Source organism: Trachemys scripta, chromosome 1, assembly GCF_013100865.1.
Source record: "Trachemys scripta elegans isolate TJP31775 chromosome 1, CAS_Tse_1.0, whole genome shotgun sequence".
NCBI classification, from domain to species: Eukaryota; Metazoa; Chordata; order Testudines; family Emydidae; genus Trachemys; species Trachemys scripta.
Genome location: NC_048298.1, coordinates 186,158,297 through 186,182,919, shown reverse-complemented (window position 1 = coordinate 186,182,919; position 24,623 = coordinate 186,158,297). Strand labels below are relative to the sequence as shown.

Here is a 24,623-nt window from a genome sequence, read left to right as displayed (position 1 = left end):
AATGAGTCCATTTTGTTTGAAATGTTTCTAAATGTAAAGTGTCAGGTGGCTTCAGCTTACAGTAAAACAAAGGACAATAACTTGCATTTTTCTGCTCACACTAGTCCTGTCAGTCTCGGAACCGCCATCTGGAAGTATCTAACCTCTCCCATAGAGAGTGTTTATTTGTACTTAGACCAACCCTCTGTGATTATATTCAGAACTGTAGGTTAGAATGCCTTATGGCAAGGTATATGTGTAACATTTCCCTGCACCGTTTATAGTCTTCAACAATAAACAAAGCTTATTTCAATCACCTTTATTAACTTGCTCAAAAAAAAAAAAATCATACTGCTATACAGTAGACATTGTCAAACAGAGCTTTCTTAATCTACTGTGTACATGTACAAAGTCTGAAGTAATCTTACTGAAAAAAATGCTATTTTTAGTCTCCTGATGGGTAGACAGAACTTCATCAGATGTAATGCTTTCCAAGGAAAGCAAATCAATTTTCAGTCTAGTCATCAACTATTAACATAAGCATACAAATTAACTATTTAATTTACAACAAAAAAGAAAGCAAGCTAAAGGTTACATTAACTCCAGATGCCATATGACTACAATAGATTACTCTGTACATAGACAAAAATTATGACCACAATTGTATCCAAAAGCTGGGCTAAAATAAAAAGTTTCAGATACGATCTTTTGGATACTCATTTTTTCTTGGTATATAATTTATCTTCATAGTTGACTGGGATTATGCCACTGCATTCTTGTGTCTTTGATACTGGATGCTTTAAAAAAGTAGGTCTAATTACATCAACATCACGTCCTAAATGGTCCATCATCGTTGAAATAATCGCGGGTGGGCCATCAAAGTCTACCAAAAAATACCTGTAATGGAAAACAAACACACACACACTCAATAAGATATAGGCACTGTAAAAGCTTTTATTCATACCATCATTCTGTTCAAATTGTAAAATCAAACTCCCAATTATCTACAAGGAATACCTTATATTTTGTTTTTTTGAACTGTTTTTAAAACAAAGCTCAGTAACATTATGGATTTAAAACACAGGTAAGAATTTATACAGTGCTACACAACCGAAAACAATATAAGTGAGCATCTTTCCTATTCATAGGGCACCATTTCTTGTCTGTGCACTCATACTGGAATCAGGAGTCTGCCTCTACTTACTCCATACATTTACACACTTAGTATTTTTCACACCTTTTAGAAGTCGTATATTTATTTCAGTTAAACAAAATGTATACTTTCCCTCCTTGAATTCAATGCATTTTTCCTCAGGGATCCTTGCCATGTGGAGAATGGACTCACAAACAGATATCTGTGTCAAACATCTAAAGTTTATATATCGTATGGGCAATATTTTGTCCATCACAATACTATCTTATAACTGAGTGAACGTTTAAAATAGCAGCAGGAAATGTGTGTGTGTGTGGGGGGGGGGGGGGAAAGGGGGGAGAGAGAGAGAGAGAGAGAGAGAGAGAGAGAGCTGGAGCTAGCCCAAACGAGCATGTATTCATTAGTGACATGTTTGAACTTCTGAAAACTGAGGATGCATGTTGAAATTGTGCACAGGCAGCCCTAACTTGCACAACTGGCACTCATTCAGCAGCTCTGCATACTGTAATGTAGGTCTTGCTGGCCCTGGCAGAATTGCAGAGGTCTTATTTTCACACATGCACAATATGTCTGATATTTTCAGCATCAGGCAAGCATTTCTTGTCAGCCATCTATTTATCTGAGACAGATGGACAGGAGCTTACCTACTGCAAGGAGAATCCCACTCTCCATTTCTATTTCAGGTCCCCTATGTCACTTCTGCAGTCACTCATTATGTCAAGTAACTCATGTCTTGGATCTTGTTCCATCAGTTGATTTTTAATTTGGAAGGAATCTTTTAAAACTCCAGTGGGATAGAGCGAGTGGTAAGGTCTATTGCTCTTCACAAACATATGCTAGTCCCGCTTTGGAGAAAAGAGACTCAACTGGATATTGTGTTTGTGTGTTTGAAAATAAATCCTCATACAATTCCCATAACCTCAAATGTCCCAAATTTCTTCATGGCTCTTGCATATTTTGAGTGATCTTACTGCAGCCATCATACTCAAGTCAAAAGTTAAAAAATAGATGGCAAATTTGGCATTGTAAATAAAATTGTAGTTATGGGGACTTTTAATCCATCAGTTTGTTTTTTGGTAAGGCTTTAACTACAGTACAGTACAAAGGAAGTCTCAGCTGTCTCTCAGAAGTCCTATTAAAGATTAGACGATTAGTGAGTAGCCAGTTTCCAACTGCAGCATTCATTAAAGATACAGTAGATAGCACAATAATTCCCACTTAGATTTTTGTTTTTAAACTTCTGTACAGTTGCATACAATGCATCATAGCACACTCACAAAAGTGTTGAGCTATGCAACAAGTGTCAGGCACCCAAGATGAGAAACTGGGCCTACATATACATCAGAATAAAGAGTGCAGAGAATGTGTCAACAACAAAAAAGTTCATTATGTTTTCCATATTATGGCATATGAAGAAAATAAACTCCTCTAATCTAAATACCTGCAATATGAAGTCCCATTAGCATCAACAGGTATTACTTACACACACACACACACACACACACACACACACACACACACACACACAGAGAACAAAATTCCCCCACTATGGAGGGGCAGCACAAAGCCTCTGGGTCTGCCTACACGGCAGCTGGGAGTAAGCCTCCCAGCCCAGGTAGACAGAGGCGCGTTAGCTCTACTCAAGCTAGTGCGCTAAAAATAGCAGTTTGGAGGTTGCAGTGCAGGTAAGTGGTTTGAGGTAGCCACCTGAGCTAGGACCCTGGGGGTCAGGCAGCCTTGGATGAGTGGCTGCGTGTTGCATCATCCACACCGCTATGCCTAGCATGCTAGCTCGAGCACAGCTAACACAAGTCTGTCTATGTGAGCTGGGATGCTCGCTCCCCGCTGCAGTGTAGACATATCCTATATGCCACTTACGGGTAAAGAAGGGACATAAGTGGTGCAAAGGTCTTATGCTGGCCTGCTGCACAGAGGTGAATGCTACACGCAAGGAGAAAACAATAAAAAAAGAGGATTTCCTTAACTGAGCATTCCCAGCCCCTAAATGAATGTGCAGCAATGGACACTAGTAACCTTTTGTAGCAGAAGTGCTGCAATTTGGAAAACCAAATTAAAGTACTGAATTTCCCTGTATTAGGCTTGGATGGCAAAATCTGCCATGATACGAATTAAGGGACCTGTCCTGTAATCTGTACTGAAGCAACTAGTCCCCTTGGGGCAGATCCTCAGCAGATGTAAACTGTCATTGCTCCATTGAAGTTGGGAGGAAACTATGACAATTTACACCCCATGAATTCAATAGGACTAGTTATGTGAAGAAACTCCTCTCATGAATGCTATAATGAGGCCTAACTGCAAAGTCTCAGGAACTTCAATGGGGAGCCGGATTGGGCCCAAGACATTTGGAAAACCTGAAATGCCTGAATACTTTCTTATCTCCAGTAAGTAAGTAAGAGAAGTCACATATTTTAGACGTTATTAAAAAAAAATGGGTAAAATCTAACAATAGTGGAATAAATTACAAATCTAACATTTCCCAAATGATGTGCATGGCCAAGGAAGGAAAAATCCTGTTTTCAGTTAAAATATTGACTACCACAGCAAAGATGCAGGACCCTGAAATCCTTGCACAGTTACAACCAAAAAGGAAAGGCAATTCCAAGCAAATTCTAATAGACGGTACTACATCAAAGTCTGCATGCTCTTTAGCAACAACATTCATTCATGAACTGCCCCCCCTTTCCATACTATTTTGGCTTTGCTTTTACAGAATTTCATTCCATTTCTAAATGCAAGTTGTGTGTTGCTTTTTACTGTGCTCCTAAAACTGCAATAGCTTTTCTCCCAAAGGCAGGTTTACTACTTTGTGGTCTCTCACACATAAACAGACAGTGGAAATTTCCACTGACGCACTGTTGATAAATGAAGGAGAAGTGGGGGATGGGAAGGATGAGCTGCTCCAGCACATCTGTGTGTCTTTTTCACAGAGTAGATATTTTATCTGAAGATACAAAAATGCAGCAGTTGGGAGAATGCAATTTATAAACCATACTAACCATCCTTCCTTCAGTGTAATAAAGCAGTAATTGCTCTGATCTATAAACAGGAGGGGGGGGGGTGATAACAAGTCTTTTTGCCTTTTGTTTCCATTAATTTAATTGTGCTTAAACAAAAAAACAAAACACAAAAACCCTGCTGTGATTCATGAGCTGATCTGGAACCCAGCCCATAAAGACAAATGTATTTAGTCAGGGATATATATCTAGATATAGGTATTTAAACCTACAGTTCAATACTGCACACAGCAGGCTAACATTTTTCTTAGTTTAAAACAGTCAGCTGTGAACAGACACCCAAATATTGCAGCTACTGTTTGTCAGGTGACCAAAATAAAACCCCAGCAAGGCTGAGAAGAGGATAAAAAGGAATATAGGAGATAAAGAGAGTCTCTTTTTGCAAGCACAGCTGGAAAATGGAGTTTCAACTCTCTAGGAGTTAGCAAAGTCATCGGGGAGAAATACAGGAAAATTCCACTCTAATTCACTGTGAGACCACAGTTATTTTTGTAACCCTGTTCTACGGTAAATAGAAGGGTAATTTAAATACAGGACAGCAGAACCTTTATCTGCTGAAATGTCAGTGCTATCAAAGGAAGGGGGGCTCCCTTTGCATCTTAAAATAGCCAGATTTCATTTCTTATATATCCAGGCCAAGAATTATTTCAACCTTTAGCCACAAAATTACCCACATCTCTGTTTTTAAATGTGTACTTTGACTTAGAAGACACATGAGAAGCTCCTTGATCCAAGCTTGCTTTTAAATCCCCTTGGGACATGGCTCTCAGCCTACGTGTACTGTGACAGAGCTGAGAGAAAGGAAAGAATTGAAAGAGGATGGGTGGTTGGCAATCTGGTTAGCTACCCAAAGAAGTTTCCACCTCCTGCAAAGGAGAGAATGTTAGATATGATTAGCCCTCATGCTTTAGGACTTCTCTTTTCTTTAGGAACTTTAAAATCTAGGGGCTTGTCTACACTGGCACTTTACAGCACTGCAACTTTCTCGCTCAGGGGTGTGAAAAGACACTCCCCTAAGCGCAGCAGGTTTCAGCGCTGTAAAGTGCCAGTGTAGACAAGCCCCAGTGCTAGTAGCTACTCCCCTCGTGGAGGTGGGTTTTTTACAGCGCTAGTGCCGCTACTACACAGCCATGTTAAAGCACTGCCGTGGCAGTACTTTAACGTTGCTAGTGATGAGATGCCCTAAGTAAGTTTCTGTAATGGAGAGGTTGAGGGGGGTCGGAGAGAGTGCAGGCTCTAATCTACAGGTAGGATGGGAGTGTCCAGCAGGATTCAGACTGGAGGACAAGAGGGGTGACGTTATAATGGGAGTTACTAGATGTTTCTGCCAAAACTAACCTAAGTGAAATAGTTAATTTTGACATTTGAAATACCATTGTTAGACGTTTGCATTAGCACCCCATTGAGGCCTGTGGTCACATTATAGGTTTGTTTTTTGTCACTCTGGATTTTAAACTTTAAAAGGTTTCAGAGTAACAGCCGTGTTAGTCTGTATCCGCAAAAAGAAGAACAGGAGTACTTGTGGCACCTTAGAGACTAACAAATTTATTAGAGCATAAGCTTTCGTGGACTACAACCCACTTCTTCGGATGCATATAGAATGGAACATATAATGAGGAGATATATATACACACATACAGAGAGCATAAACAGGTGGGAGTTGTCTTACCAACTCTGAGAGGCCAATTAATTAAGAGGAAAAAAAAAAAAAAAAACTTTTGAAGTGATAATCAAGCTAGCCGAGTACAGACAGTGTGATAAGAAGTGTGAGAGTACTTACAAGGGGAGATAGAGTCAACGTTTGTAATGGCTCAGCCATTCCCAGTCCTTATTCAAACCGGAGTTGATTGTGTCTAGTTTGCATATCAATTCTAGCTCTGCAGTCTCTCTTTGGAGTCTGTTTTTGAAGTTTTTCTGTTGTAATATAGCCACCCGCAGGTCTGTCACTGAATGACCAGACAGGTTAAAGTGTTCTCCCACTGGTTTTTGAGTATTTTGATTCCTGATGTCAGATTTGTGTCCATTAATTCTTTTGCGTAGAGACTGTCCGGTTTGGCCAATGTACATGGCAGAGGGGCATTGCTGGCACATGATGGCATATATCACATTGGTAGATGTGCAGGTGAACGAGCCCCTGATGGTATGGCTGATGTGATTAGGTCCTATGATGATGTCACTTGAATAGATATGTGGACAGAGTTGGCATCGGGGTTTGTTACAAGGATAGGTTCCTGGGTTAGTGGTTTTGTTCACCGGACAGTCTCTACGCAAAAGAATTAATGGACACAAATCTGACATCAGGAATCAAAATACTCAAAAACCAGTGGGAGAACACTTTAACCTGTCTGGTCATTCAGTGACAGACCTGCGGGTGGCTATATTACAACAGAAAAACTTCAAAAACAGACTCCAAAGAGAGACTGCAGAGCTAGAATTGATATGCAAACTAGACACAATCAACTCCGGTTTGAATAAGGACTGGGAATGGCTGAGCCATTACAAACGTTGACTCTATCTCCCCTTGTAAGTACTCTCACACTTCTTATCACACTGTCTGTACTCGGCTAGCTTGATTATCACTTCAAAAGTTTTTTTTTTTTTTTTCCTCTTAATTAATTGGCCTCTCAGAGTTGGTAAGACAACTCCCACCTGTTTATGCTCTCTGTATGTGTGTATATATATCTCCTCATTATATGTTCCATTCTATATGCATCCGAAGAAGTGGGTTGTAGTCCACGAAAGCTTATGCTCTAATAAATTTGTTAGTCTCTAAGGTGCCACAAGTACTCCTGTTCTTCTTTATGCTCTAATAAATTTGTTAGTCTCTAAGGTGCCACAAGTACTCCTGTTCTTCTTTAAACTTTAAAAGGCTCCCAGAGAATTCTGATGGACACTCATTATTTTTACTCTTATAAATCAAAAGAAAAAATTACATCCAGATGGTATGAGTTTGTGAATAAGGATTCAACCCCTCTTGCTCAAATGGAAATACTGTTCTGTAACAAGCTGCCTATTTAAAAATAAGTTGTACAAGAACAGCACCTAGCCTCAAAATACATAGTAGTAAGAAGTGGAAAGCCTCAATAACACACTACCTGGCACTTGCACAATAATGCTTCTAATATCCGAGCCACTTTACGAACATTAAAATTGTTAAAAACACCCCTCTGAGGAATTATCCCCATTTTACACATTGGGAAACTGAGGTACAGAAACATGAAAGGAGCAAATCCTATCACCTGAGGAGGGGACAGAGCCACCCCGTTGTGTGTATCCTGTAATCCTTCCTCCACAGAGGAGGGGATGCTAGGGGGTAGAGAGGCTAGTCAAACTACTCCAGGAGGCTGGAGTAACAGCTATGGAGCTGTCGGAGCAGATCCACTATAAGGAGCTCCCCAAAGCTCAGGTGAGCTATTCTAGCTGAAATTCCCTTCTAGAAGGCAGCTCAGATGATATTCCCAGCATCACACAGTGAATCAACAGCAGAGCAAGAAATACAACCTAAGTTCCCTGACTTCTAGTCCTGGGTTCTAGCAGGTGTTCTATTCCATTTTTTATACCCTACCCATAACTGTGGTATCTGAGCGCCAATATAGCAAGAAAAGCAAGATCTGAATTTGCTGCGTCAGAAAACAAATAGACTGATGAGACACGTAGGAATAAACATCAAAACAAAAAAAAGATTGAGTGGCATGTGGGCAAATAAATGAGGGCTGCTACCTTTTCAAAATTAAACCTGAAAAGGAAGAAAACAACAACAACAAGGTGAAAAAAGCTGGCAAATAGCACATGGTATTTATTATGAATAACCAAAATTATGCATAGTTTGCTGCGGAACTCACAAATAAACGAAATGAATTTGAGAGAGAGAGTGTGTGTGTGTGTGTGTGCGCGCGCGCGCGCAGAGCTAAGGAAGTTACTGAATTCCAAATAGATTATAGAAAAAATAAACAGACAAGGTGGGCAAAGCAATATCTTTTATTGGACCCAATCTTTCTGTTACACAGAGATAAACTGAATTTAAAATGTTCAGTGCTGTTTCACAAAAAACATCTCTACTAACAAATCTGACCTTCTCTAGGGCACAGAAAGATACAGGGTCAGAGGCAGCATTTTAAAACTTTGGACTCCTGACTCCTATTCCTGTGCTCAGATCAACATGTACTAGCTCTCTCTAGGTTATTAGATCATTCATTACTGAATAGCAGATGAACCTCATTTCAAAGTGCTCCTTTGCAGACTATATTGTGACAGATCCCCCAAAGTGAACTAAAAATCTAGCAAAACATCAACCTGCCTTACCCAGTGCCTTCAGCTGTAGATGTCATGAACTTAAAGAGCTCTCCTGCTTTAGGCTATATAAAGGAACCACCATGCTAGAGAAAACCCACAAAGTGTTCCACCATATCCAGCACGATCCACAAGTTACATTGCAGAGATCCAACATTTTAAAAACAATGGCAACATACTTCCACTCAAGTGCTAGCAAAATCTGTAACCCACATACAGTACTATAACTTCATTAGACACTCTAATTTCAGCACTTTATTTAAAAAAGTTACTTTGAGAGCTCCAAGGTGCATTTTATAACATTTTATGCGGTACCCACAAAGTCTCAAGCCTAACATCATTTGGATTTAAACACTAATTCGCTCCCTATTAAAACAGTTTATGTTAATTTATTTCACAAGCTAGCAAACACCAACACACATGTTCAGACCAATAGAATTTTGCATTAAATAAAAACTGAATTAGTGTATTAGTGTCAATATAGCTCATGTAAAAATTAGATGCACATAAAAGCCAGATAAGACAATACACAGAGAGTGAGGACTATTGTTTGGAGGAAGGTCCCTCTGGTTTATATTCTTCCAGCAGTTCTTCTGATGCACTGTGACCTCAGGCAAGTCACTTAGTCTCTCTGTGCCTCAGTTTATCCATCTACAAGACGAAATTATTACTTACCAACTGCTCCAAGGTGTTGTGGGGTGTTTGCTGTATATTCGACCCAAGGTTCTAAAAATGTTTTGCAAATGTTAATATTTGCAAAGCGTTATTATTACTAGTCCTAAACTGAGCTAGCATAAACAATACCACAGGTATTAATATTAAATATCTTCCAGTTTTACATTAAAACACCAATACAGTAATAATTTAGTCAAATTTTTTCCTAAATTTATCCCAACACGCACACAAAAATTTATAGTTTTTGTATTGTTTAAAGCATACTAAGAGCTCACATGCTCCTAGCAGCTCAGAGCTGATGTTTATCCTTGGACAAGCAAATTTTAATTTCTTTTTTAAAAAGCCATAATTTGCCTAACCTCTCCCCCCCACCACCACCACCAAACATTAGGGGGAAAACACACAGCACCAGAAATTCCAGGTATTAAAGGTGAAATTTTGGTCCTATGGAAGTCAATGCAGAAGTCCCATGGTCTTCAATGAAGCCAGGATTCCACCTTATGTATTATTTTGGCCCCCCCATGACATATCTATTTCATAAAGGTCAGATATTGTAAGTGATTAGTAAGTTATGTGCTTAAAAACAAAAAGGAATACAGCAACCTACAGCTATTCCTAAATTTAAGAAATGGTATTTAGGAAAGGTAAACAATATTTCACCCACCACAATAGGCTATAAAAGAGCTGTTTTTCTGTTCAGGGAACATTTTATACACCTCGCTCTCAAAATATACACTAATATGAATTGCTAGCCATTTTCTCACCATTAAATTTAAAGGCTCAGGTATCATGTTTCAGTGTAATGTATACAGCGTCCAAGTTCCTGGGAAAACTATTACTGCTACAATGTTTGCACGAGAGTTGTTTGTCAAGGACACAGCAGATTGCACAGAGGTAAATTTAAGAGGAAGACACAGCCCTGAATTTGTACCAGTTAAAGTGCTGCCCCCACCATCAACATACACATTCTCCTTCACAGTAAATACAGTTTGCTTACTAAGATCTAGGGAACTTTACACTTCGGCTGAGATCTTCAAAGCTGCCTAGGGGATTTAGACACCCAATTTCCATTAATTTTAATGGCAATTGTGGGTCTAAAAATCTCTTATGGGCTTTGAAAAATCAAAACATTAAAATAAGAAGAGATCAGTTGGCTGTAAAATTCCCATTACTTGAGAATGCCCCTGGGCAGGACTGGATTTACCACGAAACAAACCGGGCAGTTGCACGGGGCCCCCAACAATGGGGGGCCCCCAAAATGCAGGACAAGTATCTGACAACCTGCCCCCAAGTCCCAACCGGCAGTGCAGCAGGGCTCTGGCAGGCAGGCAGGCTGCCTGCATGGCATGGCCGGCGGCCCCACGCCGCTCCCGGAAGTGGCAGTCTGCTGGTACATCTCTGCGCACCCCTGGCGGGGGGGTGGGGGGAGGCCAAGCACATGGAGACCCGCTGCCCCGCTCCCCCAAAGGGCCGGGGATGGCGCCTACAAGCAGCGGTGCAGGGAGACTCCCTGGTCCCGTCCCCCCTCCTCCGCCTAGGAGCTGCTGCCGGAGGCGGGCGTGCTGGTTGCTTTGGGAGCCGTGCCGCCCGAGGTAAGTGCCACCTCCCCTGCCCCAGCCCAGAGCCTGCACCCAGCACCCAAACTTCCTCCCAGAGCCCACGCCCTGCACCCCCGCCCCAATCAAGGTACCTCACTTTATTTTCGTTTATTTCCCATTACTTATAAAATAGGAGGATGAAGAAAAGAATGAAAAATGGAAGGGAGATGAGAAAATGTTCTTTTTCTTGGCTGCGTCCCTAGGGGCGGCCCCAAAAATGAAGCTGCGCACAGGGCTCCACTAACTCTAAATCTGCCACTGCCCCCAGGTATTCCTAAAATACTCGTTTGCCCCTCATATAGCAACAGCATTCTCTGAAGAGTGGCATGGTAGCACTAGTATCAGAGGGGTAGCCATGTTTGCTACTTTTACAGATCCAGACTAAGAGTCCAGTGGCACCTTATAGACTAACAGACGTATTGGAGCATGAGCTTTCGTGGGTGAATACCCACTTTGTCGGATGCATGTAGTGGAAATTTCCAGAGGCAGGTATAAATACGCAAGCAAGAGTGAGTCAGGCCACATGCATCCGACAAAACGGGCATTCACCCATGAAAGCTCATGCTCCAATACGTCTGTTAGTCTATAAGGTGCCATAGGACACATGGTAGCACTACAGATCCAGACAACAAACAACTGCCCTACAATTGACCTCTGAATAAACATTTTCCTGTTTGACTCATCTCCGTTTAGCAAAGGCATTACATTAACCTGGCTAAGTACTGTGGCGGCTTACTATGTATATTATACTGTATGATTTTGTGCCATGTTTCTCAGTCAAACCCAGCTTTATTATATATTGCACATGAAGATTCTACCTGTATTTTAAAATGCAATTAACTAGATAGAAAAAGAATATTCAGTAAAACAAACGGCTCCAACTATGGTCTGTGGACCACAGAGCACTTTCTGGTGGGATTGTTAAGAGCTGGCAGGTCACCCAGTGCTGACTCTCTACCTTATTTCCAACTGAAAAAAAACAAAATGGGTAGCAGAGGGAGCTTAAACAAAGAGCAAAAGCAGACAGTATAATTACTGTTTTATCCTTCTAGAAAAAACAATCTCACTAAAGACAATTGAAAACCCATTATATAATTTCCTAACGTTACTTTTTCATGTAAACAATCCCCGTAGCTGGCACAGGGACTTTATGCCTCTATAAGAGAAAGGCAGGCGGTTCATGCGATAGTCACTGGGAGGAGACGGTCTCCCATAGACAATCTCTGTTAAAATGTGGCCTACACTATGAATGTTTTACTGTAGGAGTTCTCACACTGTTTACCAGCCAGGAGGCCAAAGGTAGGGTTATCATTCGTCCGGATTCCCCCGGACATGTCCGGCTTTTTGAGCTAAAAATAACGTCCGGGGGGAATTTATAAACATCCAGAATTCCCCCCCATGCAGAGCACGCGCGGCTAACAGGGCAGCCGGCCGGATGGTGCCACTTACATGGGGCTCCGACAGCCAGAGAGAGCCCCTCCTCCTCTCCCCTGCAGCAGAGATCACTCCCTCCCTCCCTGCATTTGCAGATCGCCTCCGGCAGTCTGGAGCTCCTCCCCGGCTCCTCCTGCCCAGCGCGCCGGGACAAGCGGCATGGTAAGGGGGCCAGGGGGTCGGAGAAGGAGCAGGGAGGTTCTGGAGGGGGCAGTCAAGAGATGGGGGGGTCAGGAGTTCGGGGGGAGCTTTCTGGGGGGGGGGGGGGAGAAGGTTTTAGGCAGTGGGGTACAGGTAGGGGGTAGGATCCTAGGGGGACAGTCAGGGGACAAGGAACAGGGAGGCTTCAGTAGGGGGTGGGGTTCAGGAGGGCAGTTAGGAGCAGGGGTCCCAGGAGGGGTGGTCAGGGGACAAGGAGCGGGGGGGGCGGTGGGGGTTTGGGGGGGGGGGGGAAGTGGGAGTGAGTGGAAGGGGCAGGGGCGAGGTTAGGGTGGGTCTCCTCCCGTCCTCTTTTTTGCTTGCTGAAATATGGTAACCCTACCAAAGGCTAGTGGATTCAGCATACATCCCAAGCCCAAAAGCATCTGGAAACAAAGGGAAGCAATCAGTTGAGGAGTTAGCTCTACAGAGGCCTTGTCTTCACTTACCGGAGGGTCCGGCGGCACGCAATCGATGTTCTGGGATCGATCCCGGAAGTGCTCGCAGTCGGCGCCGGTACTCCAGCTCGCCGAGAGGAGTACGCGGCATCGACGGGGGGAGCCTTCCTGCCGCGTCTGGACCGCGGTAAGTTCGGACTAAGGTACTTCGAATTCAGCTACGTTATTAACGTAGCTGAATTTGCGTACCTTAGTCCGAAGTAGGGACTTAGTGGGGACCAGGCCTAAGAGTCACATAAAACCACCATGCAAGGCTTTGAAAGATTCAGAATTGTGTCCTATCTGTCTCTTCTTATTAGACATAATACCACCTACACCACTCATAGTGGCCTTTTAGTTTCTTTCATAAATAGCTTTGGCAGAATGGGAGATGGTGCTGTGACACTTAAAACCAAGTTAATGAGAAAGAAGAGTTAAACAGCATTCAAAAATTGCCTATTAAAGGAATGATTAATTTAAGATTTTTTAATTAAAGCCAGGTTGCTGGATGCAGATTTAGCTCACTGTAATATTTTGATAAACTACTGTGCTTTTCACAGTGTGTACCATTTTAAATAAAACAAATACCGTTACAAGTGTTGTAGGGAGGGAACAAAGTGATTTTAAAAGGTGAATAAAGAACTGGCTTGTATTTCCTATTCCTAGAATTTGCTTAATTACCTGTTGCATCCGAAGAAGTGAGGTTTTTACCCACAAAAGCTTATGCCCAAATAAATCTGTTAGTCTTTAAGGTGCCACCAGACTCCTTGTTGTCTTAATTACCTGAGTTACCTAAGGTTTTAAACACAGAAAATATCCAGTGGCACATCAATAATCCACCACAAATGAGTACTGCAGCACAGCTCTATCTGATACAGAAGAGCAATCACAGCGCATGGGGACCTCCAGGGACACACTCCCAATTATTATAGCCACAGCTTGAACAGCACTGCCTGTTATTAAGGTTGCCCAACACTTCCCACTGTACAGATCCTGTTTTAACTTGCTCACAGCTTTGCCAAACTTAAACCGTTTGGGTTGAAATTTTACATGATGGGTGTTTGCCTCAAGTTGAGGGTTGTTATGTGTGTTGGTGTTTTTTATTTATTTTATTTCAGCGAAAACAGTTCAAGCACTTCTAACAAGGCCAAGAAAAAAATACGTTGTTTTGTCCATGTTTAAAAATTCTTGAAACCTCTCTCTGAACAGCTCTAGCCTCCCACGCTTTGGAGCAGGTACTTGAATTTGGCAGGGATGTGCCTTTTGCCATGAAAATCCACCCAAACATGGCCAAGTTATAAGTCTGAAAAACTGTAGTTTGCACTGGCTCAGTAGAGACTTCTTAGATTACAACAGCTAAAATCTCTGATGATTCCATCCTCACTGAGCATGCTTGAGCCTCCCACAGCTCCTGCATGTCACTGGACTGCACATGCACCAGCCCCACTGAGCATGCTCCAGTTCAGGACCACATGGGCGAAGAGCTGGGTACTCGAGTTGAGAGCAGGGAGTCTGTCTCTCCCTGCGTGCTCAATATCCACACTGCTGGCATCCAAGCAGCATGGAGGAGTAAACAGTCTGACTCTAATGCAAAGGAGACAAAAGCCAGACGGGGAAGAGGAAAAGGAGTAGATTGGGACAAGAAGACTGGGACTAGAGGATGGGCGAAACAGGGAGAAACTGAGACAGGGACTAGCTAGGCAAGGAGACTGGGACTTGGAGCTGGGTGGGGAAAGGGAGACTGGCCCTGGGAGCTGGTAATGCAAGTGAGAAGGATGAGCAGGTTGGCTCGTGGAGAGGCGGGGGGAGACAGAGTTGGTTAGACAAGGAGACTGGGGCTAGGAACCAGTGAGGGAGGCCAACAGGAGCAAAGGAGAGGGGGGAAGACAGATCTAGCAAACAGCTTGGATGAGGAGGCATAACTGAGCAAAGAAACTGGGACAAGCAACCAGGAAGGGGCCAGACTGGGATAAGGAGCAAAACGCACTATGGAACTTAGAGTGCATGGTAGCAAGGCCCATGTGGACAGTTAGAACGTGGCACATTAGTGCACCGCAGGTTCACATCCTGGCCTGCAGCATACTATCTCATCATGTAGATAACTTCTGTGGTTGCTGTGCACCTTAATTTGTCCCTCCTTGTGCTTATATGCCTATGCATTATGATAGTCTTTAATTACATGATCACATTTTCCCACAGGACCCCCGCCTCATTCAGTGCACAGAATGGACCTGCGCTTGAATATATAATGCAAATACCCTGACAAGTCAAGTCCTAGGCATCTCAAATTGGACACCCAAAATTAGTAGATACTTTTGACCTTAATCTATCTGTGCTTCAGTTCCCCATTTGTAAAATGGGGATAACGTCACCCACAGCATCCTGTTAGATATTCATTTATCGTCACTCATCTGTGAAACATTCAAATACTACAGTGTTGAGTGCCATAGGAAAACCCACATGGAAATTAGTAATTCTGCATTCAGAGAATGGTTTGAACAGTGTGCAGTAAATAAGATCGGCAGCCATATATTGAACAATGGGAATAAAACTTGAAACCCTGAATAGTTGCTCATTCAGTGTGTGCTGTCCATCCTGTGCACTGAATGAGGCAGGAGACAAATTAAGGTTGCACAGGCAAACTTAATTCTGTCATTTCCTTACTTCTGAGTGCTTGACTTTGCAATTTTAATGTTCTTTTAATGTAGTTGTTTGTGTGCAATTGTATATAGCACCAGAAACATGCATGGCAAGTGACAGAAAATGCAGCCCCAGAGCTGAAGAGGCCACAATGTATTTGTTAGATCCGGTGAACAGTTACTTTCATGTTTAGACAACGAGACTAAACACTGGACTAATGGCTTGCAGGATTAAGCAATGCACCAGTGCATGATAATTACAAACACCAAGAAGGAAGGGAGGAGGAAGGTGATGGTCATACAGTGCTGTTGCTTTGGTTAGCAATATGCATGTCATGGAGGTTTCAGGGTTTTGTTTGAGCAGGGGGGAGGGGGAATTGTTTGTTGGTTTTGTTTCTCCCCCTCAAACTAGCAGAGATCACCTCTCTGACTTTACACAGCAGAATAAAAAGGTCTTCTCAAGTGGGACTGAATTTGTGAGTCAAACGTGAGGAGAGAAGTTGAGACAGGCTATGCAGCTTAAACATACATCTTTCAAAGTGTACGCGATTTTCCCTTTGCATGTACCCAACCTATCCAAAGGTTAGTTTGCATATTGGCTGGCCATCAAATTTCACATATTTATGTTAAAAATATTAAGAAAAATGCATCTAATTGTTATTTTGAGTATTGTATGCAGCCACTATGTAATACTCGTTGCCTAGCAACATTTCTCAATCCTTGCAGAGAGGCAGCATATCAGAGGTAGTCTTGAAGAGTTTAACAGCAGCAAAGCACACGGTTAAGCAATCAAAAGGATGAAAATCTTCATTACATTCTCACTGCATCCAGGAAAAGAGTTTATATTCAAAATAATAATGCAGTATATCACATAAACCCATTCTGCAAAAATCATCCCCAAAATAATCAAGTCATTATTATACTTCCCTCAAATTATGTACACAGATAGTCCTCTTTAATTAAAAAACAGCATCATGGAAACAAGCATGTCTTACAGGGCACATATGGCAGCCAACAGTTCAAACATGTTGGAATAAAAAAAAAAAAAAAAAATCATCACTACTGCCAATTAGTATTGGCATTTCATTTACAGTCAATAGATCCTGTTGTTGTTGTAGCTGAAGTCCTATCACTGGCTTCTGGAAAAAAAAAATTACGCATCCAGGAAGAAGCAGTGTCTTTATTGCGGAAGGTATCTCTCAGGGTATGTCTACACGGCAGTCAGACATCCGCAGCTGTCCCATGCCAATTAACTTGGGTTTACGGGGCTCGAACTAAGGGTGTGTTTAACAGCAGTGTAGATGCTGCAGCCCGAGCTCTAGGACCCTCCCACCTACCATGGTCCTAGAGCCCGGGCTCCACCATGAGCCCAGACATCTACACCGCAGTTAAACAGCCCAAACCCCACAAGCCCAAGTCAGCTGGCACGGGTCAGCCGAGTGTTTTGAACTGCAACGTAGACACACGATCATAATACAGCTTGTTTAGACACTTGAAACAAGACTATTTGCAGCACTATGGTTTATGGACTTACAATAAAAACTAACTCACACAAGATAAAAATACTTAGAACTCATAGTGCTTTACAAGTTATATGCCAATAGTCATAGGATACTTATTTGGGTTACCCATCTCCTATATAGTTAATCTGATACCCACAGAAAAGACCAAACCAGCCACCATAAATGTTTACATTTTAAGAGATCAAAGGGATTTTAAGGGATCTTATATAGACCATACCCTCCTCTTCTGTGATTTTGATCATGCTTGGAGATTTTATATGGCAGTAATCTTTCTCCCAGGTTTTCCAAGTTCCTCACAACTGCTCCTCTCTCCATCAAAGCCTCTATTGTGCGCTTCAGTGTAGCAGCAACCTCAGGCTTCAAAAAAAAAAGAAACATATTCAGATAGGGTTCTAAGTTAATTAGAATCAATTAATATAGTTGCCTGGTTAAACTGTTAGAGGAGGCAAATTAGCAACATCACAAGCCAATGAGGAAACATGAATTGACAACTTGCTCAAATATAAAAATAGAAATTTTGAAACTGTAGCCCTGACTCTGCTACCATTGAGTTCAATGATGCAAAATCAGGCTCTACCAACGGGGAAAAAAGCCAAAATAGCTGATGGGCCTGATTTACCTCTGCCCTGCACCTTATATAGTCATTTATACCAGTCCACTCTGATTTTGAATCATTTTGCGTGCTATTTGTACTTGTAAATGCATGAGGTTCAGGGGAATAGTGAATCAGCCCCAGTGGTTTTAAAGTTCTAATCAGATTTCCATGGACCATTAACACAATAAATAAATCAGTGCATTAACAACAATTTCTCAGTCCAATAAACTGGCATAATTTATGGTGTTGCTCAACATAATAACCAAATCAATTAAAAAGTATACAAAGGGAATCAGCCAAAGTTTGGCTGATTTCAGATACCACTGATTAGCAAGAGACTTATTTTACATGGTCATTTCAATTATGTATGTGTAAAAAGAACATGGAGCCTTGTTTAGATTCATGGTGAAATATTTCACTGACTTTATAGATGTCTGGCATTTGAGCAAAAGTTTGCCTTTATTTATGAAATAAGGAAAAAGTATAAATGAATTCTGCTCCTAACAAGTGATTGTTCTTATCTGAGGAATGGACACACTGCCAAAGACTGAAGTTTCCTTCTGAGCACATACCAGTCAAGTCAGTTTATAGTTTTAGACCAGTTAGTTCAACACTCACCTTTCACCATTACTTTATTTATAGAAGAGCTAAAATAAATGTTTCAGTTGTGCACCTTCAAGATCGTTGGAAGTTGGTAAGGAGGATTATCAACATTCCCAGGGAACAACACATTCATCCTACTGTTTATGACACACTTGACAGGCAATCTCAAGAACCACAACCACGTTGTTAATATAGTGTTTCTAGACACTGATGTGAGAAGTAAGAGGAAGTGCTTTGGGGGTAACAAATCCCATATGGAGAAGGGAAAACGGAGACTAAGTAGTTCTAATGTCCAACAGAATTATAAAAAAATATGCTGTACAGATACTTATAAGATAACATCTCACATCAAAACATATTCCTGTGCTCACTTGCTTGATGTAATGGCGATAGCTGGAAATAAGAAAGTTATGAAATATAGTTAGCAAAGTTTTAAAATGGTTAGCATTTAAGTAAACATACCACCGTGAGGCTTAGCATTCCCTCTCAGTCTGAAGTGACCTTGTGCAATTCCTCACTTACCTTATCTGTAAAATGAGTGAATATTAGTTACCTCCCTCTAAGGTAGGAATATGAAGCCTTGGTTAAGAACAAAAGGTAACCAGAAATATTAACAGCAGTTAGTGAAAGAGCTGTTACTCGAATTTATGGTCTTCTGGCTTGCAGCTCAGTGCAAATTGCCCTAGGCCAGGGGTTTTCAAACTGGGGGTCAGGACCCCTCAAGGGGTCGCCAGGTTATTACACGGGAAGCCATGAGCTATCAGTCTCCATCCCAAAGCCTGCTTTGTCTCAAGCATTTATAATGGTGTTAAATATATAAAAAGGTGTTTTTAATTTATAAGGTGGGGGGTCACACTCAGAGGTTTGTTTTGTGAAAGGGGTCACCAGTACATAAGTGTGAGAACCACTGCCCTAGGCTATAGGATATCTTATAGGGCAGCATTTCCCCTCTCGTTTTACCAGACATGCAAATGCAGCATAGACATGCACCATATCTACAGAGCTTGCTTGGACTAACAGTGCCAAAAGCCTGGGAACTGACAAGAACAAAGGAACTCTGGCTGGGTTAGAAGGACTCATTCTCCAGAGAGAGGGAAGTTGCCGGGGAAGTGTTTGGCAAAAGCAGAATGACACACAGGTGCTGCAACTAGGGTTGCAGGGGTGCTGCAGCAGCCCCTGGCTTGAAGTGGCTTCCATTAGATCCAGGGTTTACAGTTTGGTGCAACGGCTCTCAGCACCCCCACTATAAAAAATTTTTCCAGCCCCCCTGGAATGACACCCAAGACCTGTTGGAGTGTTTGAAGAAACTAGGCCTGCCTATGCTACTGTCGAGATGGTAAGCCTTTAGGTAAGAAGACATGCATGTAGACTATTTCAAAATCCTTTTTTCAAAATGCTTTGTTCCTATTGTTAAAACACAGTTACCCAACAGTAACCCTTCAAGATGTGGTGGTGAATGTGGATCTCAAAGTAGGTGCCTATGTGCCCCATGCATGTGAGCTCAGCATCTTTTGTATAGCAGTGTGTGACAGGGCAGCAAACGCACTCTGTGCCTCCTCGTGCCCCTGTACGAGGGCATAAAGAGTGGTGCAACCATGACCCTCCCTTCATTCCCTTACAACACAAAGCCTTTGTTAGCTGAGGACTCCAAAGTGGGAATGATGGGCACATCACGGGATCCACACAGAGTTAGTGGGAAATCTACGGGCATTGCTGACAGGAGAGGAAGTGACTAACAGAGTCAAGAAGTACCCATGTTATATGGCATGTTCCACTTTATATAGCGCCACAATGGTAATCCTATCAGCATAAGCTCCTCGCTCTTCAGCTAGAACATCTGCTCCACCCCTAAATTTAATGGGGACAACATTAAGGGTGTCTATAGCAGCCTGGCATGTGAGCCAGCTATGGTGCCAGTGCTAAGGAAGGAGAGGGGCACTCACTGAAGGCTATCAGCCCTGTGGGTATGACTGGGGCTGAGGGACAATGTCTTGTGGCTCAGTGACCTAAGCAGGAGCTGTAGGGACCACTTACCAATTTCATTCCCATCCATCCACTGTGGTATATTTGCAATTGAGAGAGCTGCATAAACTTACCTGAATACAACCTGGTCTACACTAGAAAATATGGTTTGTTAAACTATGTTGGTCACATAAGCCACACCCAGGAGTGACGCAGTTAAGCCAACCTAAATCCCCATGTAGATCATACTAAGTTCTTCCGTTGACCTAGCTACCGTCTTTCAGGGAGGTGGATTAACTCCACCAACAGGAGAACCCCTCCCATTGGCATAGGCAGTGTCTACACTGAATTGCTATAGTGGAGCAGTTGTACTACTGTAGCATTAACAATGTAAACATATCCTTAGACTCTTTTCTGTGGGATTTTATTTAAAGGGGTTACAGAGGACAACTGTTTAATGAATATTGGATCAGTTTATTGTAAAAGTAAATAAGTGTTTGACAAGTCATTATAGGAGCTTACATATAAAAGTAAAGCTACGTACTGCAATATAATTCTACATGGCATGTGAGTATCTTAGATCTGTTAAAACTAGTTCTATTTTGCAAACAAGACAACATATTACAAGAATAATTTTTAAATTGTAAGTATGTAAAAATCGATACACAAGTACAATTTCTCAGATGAATAATAAATATATCCTATGTTAGCTATTAGAAAAGGAAGAGTTCAAGATATTTAAGCAAGTTGTTGGGGCTGGAGAGATTACAGATTATTATAGAGGTAAATCTTTATTCCTCTATGAGAAATGTTAATCCAATCACGGTTATTTTACAATAATTCACCTACACTTCAGGCAAGCAAATTAATATCATGCAGCTTTTTTTTTTTTAAATGGAGAAAAAGGTCTTTAAAAAGTGTCTCAAAATACATATTTAAAATGGTCATCAAGTGCATTATTTGACACAACTGCCTTGTTTAAACTGTGAAAATATATGCCACAAGGTGGTCTTTGTAACCCATATGGAAAAGTCCATCTAGCACTGGGATTCCTGGAGAAGTGCATACACAGAGAGCGCTATCACCGGATAGCGGAGATGGGCAAAACTTCGCAGGAAATGTCAATATTTCAAAATTTGGACCTCGTGGAATAGTTGTCCAAGTAGCTACGGACCTACCGGATAGGTCTAGGTATCTGCACTGAACTGGGTGTAATTGCCTGAAATGCCCCTTTCAGCAATTATGCCATTTCTTAGCAAGTTAGACTTTCCTAACTTCATTGTACAACACTGTGCACTCACCATATTTAACTTACTGGTGCTAGGAAATCCAGTATTCTGAACTTCAAAGTGGCTATGGTGCACTTACTAACATTTGTATAGCACCTATCATTATGGTGTTTAACACCCCAAACCTACTGTCAGCCCCCTACAGATGTCAGCTGACATCAACAGTGCTCCAAGCTGAAGCCACTAAGGCTCTGCACAGGTGTAAATGGTCTGCCTGTGCAGATCATCTTGCAGGATTAGGTCTGAAGTGAGATTCTGTCCAGGAGGATTTTTCTACTTTACTGCATTAATGGTCTGAGTATACTATTCTTAGTAGGTTAATTTTGTAAGTCTTTTATTAAATTAAGAACAAAACCCAATTAGTCAGCAGTTTTTTTGTTTGGGAATCAAATATCTCATATGTATTACTTTTCATCTGCAGATTTCAAAGGGCTTTTTCCCCCTTTTACAGCTGGGTAAACAGAGACGAAGTAGTCAGTTGACATGTGCAAGGTCACAGTGGGAGAACTGGGAATGGAATCCTGCTCTCCTGACTCACACTACAGTACATTGACCACCCACCGTCTCCTCTCTGGTAAAAGACTTTTACGGTACAGTTAAACAATAAGCGAGTCCTAAATTGTGTATGAGTCATTCAAGTAAGGGTTTTTTAACAATCTACATGACATGCATTGCAGATTTTGAGCCAAATACAAGCCACTTGAGGGTTGAATTTGGCACACTGTGATGAGTTAGCTCCACTGAATTTCAGTCTTCCTTAATATTGATGAATCAAGCCAGATATTTCTGTACTATTATATTGGCAAATTAGCCTATTGTTTCTAAGATATTGGACTTCCCCACCAAAACCATGATCTCTAGAAGAAATCTGGAGCTAGAATAGAGCCCCTCACAATAATTCCAGGGACTAGGTAAAAGTAAAAACAAAAAAGTTCTGCTTGGCCGCAGTGCAGAGCTGCATCCTCAGGGATTCAAACTTCCATCACTGGAGTAAGGTTCATAATAGCAGTGAAAGATCAAGCCTAGAAAAGCTCTGCTCCTCCACGCCCTTCCGTAACACACACTTTCACGTCCATAAGGTCAGGAGGGCCACTGCCACAGAAGGGGACAGAGCTGCCTCCACTAGTGAAAAGTTTCCATATGCAAGGAGAATTCTCCATCACCTTTCTCTAGCCATTTTACATCACTAATATGGCATAAAGTAGCCTTAGTAGACCAGAGAATCTGGCCCAAACTCTGTACAAGTTCTTATACTACAGCGAAAGGGTTCATATCTGAGCACCCAAGTTCATCTGAATCAGGATGTCTTTTAAAACAATTATAAAAGCAACCCTGCATAGATACTTTATGTAGTACCTACTCTTATAATCTTTACTCATAGGATTATTCTCACCAGAGACAATGGGGACTTCTTATAGGAATGAAGAAGTTTGTGATGGCAGAAATTTTACAGATTGCACTCAAAAACAAAACAATGTAAAACTCTAGAGCCTACAAGTCCACTCAGTCCTACTTCTTGGTCAGCCAATCGCTAAGACAAGTTTGTTTACATTTATGGGAGATAATGCTGCCTGCTTCTTGTTTACAATGTCACCTGAAAGTGAGAATAGGCATTTGCATGGCACTTTTGTAGCCGGCATTGCAAGATATTTACGTGCCAGATATGCTAAACATTCGTATGCCCCTTCATGCTTCGGACACCATTACAGAGGACATGCTTCCATGCTGATGTTGCTCATTAAAAAAATAGTGTGTTAATTAAATGTGTGACTAAACTCCTTAGGGGAGAACTGTATGTCTCCTACTCTGTGTTTTACCCACATTTCATGTTATAGCAGTCTCGGTTGATGACCCAGCACATGTTGTTCATTTCAAGAACACTTCCACTGCAGATTTGACAAAATGCAAAGAAGGTACCAATGTGAGATTTCTAAAGATAGCTACATCACTTGACCCAAGTTTTAAGAATCTGAAATGCCTTCCAAAATCTGAGAGAGATGAGGTGTAAAGCATGCTCTCAAGTTTTAAAAGAGCAACACTCTAATGCAGAAACTACAGAACCCGAACCACCAAAAAAGAAAATCAACCTTCTGCTGGTGGCATCTGACTCAGATGATGAAAATTAACATGCATCAGTCCACACAGCTTTGGATGGTTATCAAGCAGAACCCGTCAACAGCATGTCCTCTCGAATGGTGGTTGAAGCATAAAGGGACATACGAATCTTTAATGCACCTAGCACATAGATATCTTGCAACGCCAGCTACAATAGTGCCAAGCAAAAACGCCTGTTCTCACTTTCCGGTGATATTGTAAACAAGAAGTGGGCAGCATTATCTTCTGCAAATGTAAACAAACTTGTTTATCTGAGCAATTGGCTGAACAAGAAATAGGACTGAGTGGATTTGTAGGCTCTAAAATTTTACATTGTTTTGTTTTTGAGTGCAGTTGTTTTGCTCATAATTCTACATTTGTAAGTTGTACTTTCATGATAGAGATTGCACTACTGTACTTATATTAGGTTAAATAGTATTTTTCAGTTCTTTTGATTTTTACAGTGCAAATATTTGTAATCAAAAATAAATATAAAGTGAGCACTGTACACTTTGTATTCTGTGTTGTAAGTGAAATCAATATATTTGAAAATGTAGAAAACATCCAAACTATTTAAATAAATTATATCCTATTATTAACAGTGTGATTAATTGCGTGATTAATCAATTAATTAATTTTTTTAATCACTTGACAGGCCTAAAAAATAATCATTTAAATTTGAGGTTGTTCAGGAGAATCGGTTTGCCCAAAATCCTCATGCCAACCCTGTGCATAACACTGATCAAGACAAACATGAGTTGATTACATTTGGAAGGGTGGAGACAGGGGCATTAAATATATCACAGGCATATGCAACTATGGAAGATGTTATGGACACATCTGTGGAGAGGATAGTAAAGGGCCTACTCCTTCTGCCCATGTAATAGTTCTGCAGAGGTCTCTAGAGTTGTCAATTGGCACCATTCACAAACAGCCACAAAGTTTATTTAAAGGCTTCACTATCCCCATGTACCCAGAAATTATAAACAGTCTGAGATTTCACTTATAACCATAGTCAAATACTAGTCCAGAAGCACGTCACCCACATTGACCTTGCTTTCCCTTTCTCTTCACCAGCCTCTCAGCAGTCTCCTCTTAGAGGATCTTTGTATATGGAAC

General features: G+C 41.5%; 1 protein-coding gene across 1 annotated transcript in view; it reads right to left on the bottom strand.

The window, feature by feature from the left end:
* Positions 1-283: 283 nt before the first annotated feature.
* MRPS6 (mitochondrial ribosomal protein S6) overlaps positions 284-24,623 on the bottom strand; it is a 66,576-nt gene continuing 42,236 nt past the window's right edge. The window contains exons 2-3 of the mRNA XM_034752350.1: positions 17,179-17,318; positions 284-876 (exon numbers count right to left, since the gene is read on the bottom strand). Of these exons, the coding sequence (XP_034608241.1) occupies positions 696-876; positions 17,179-17,318 (321 nt within the window). The 3' untranslated portion in view covers positions 284-695. The remainder of the gene's footprint in view (positions 877-17,178; positions 17,319-24,623) is intronic.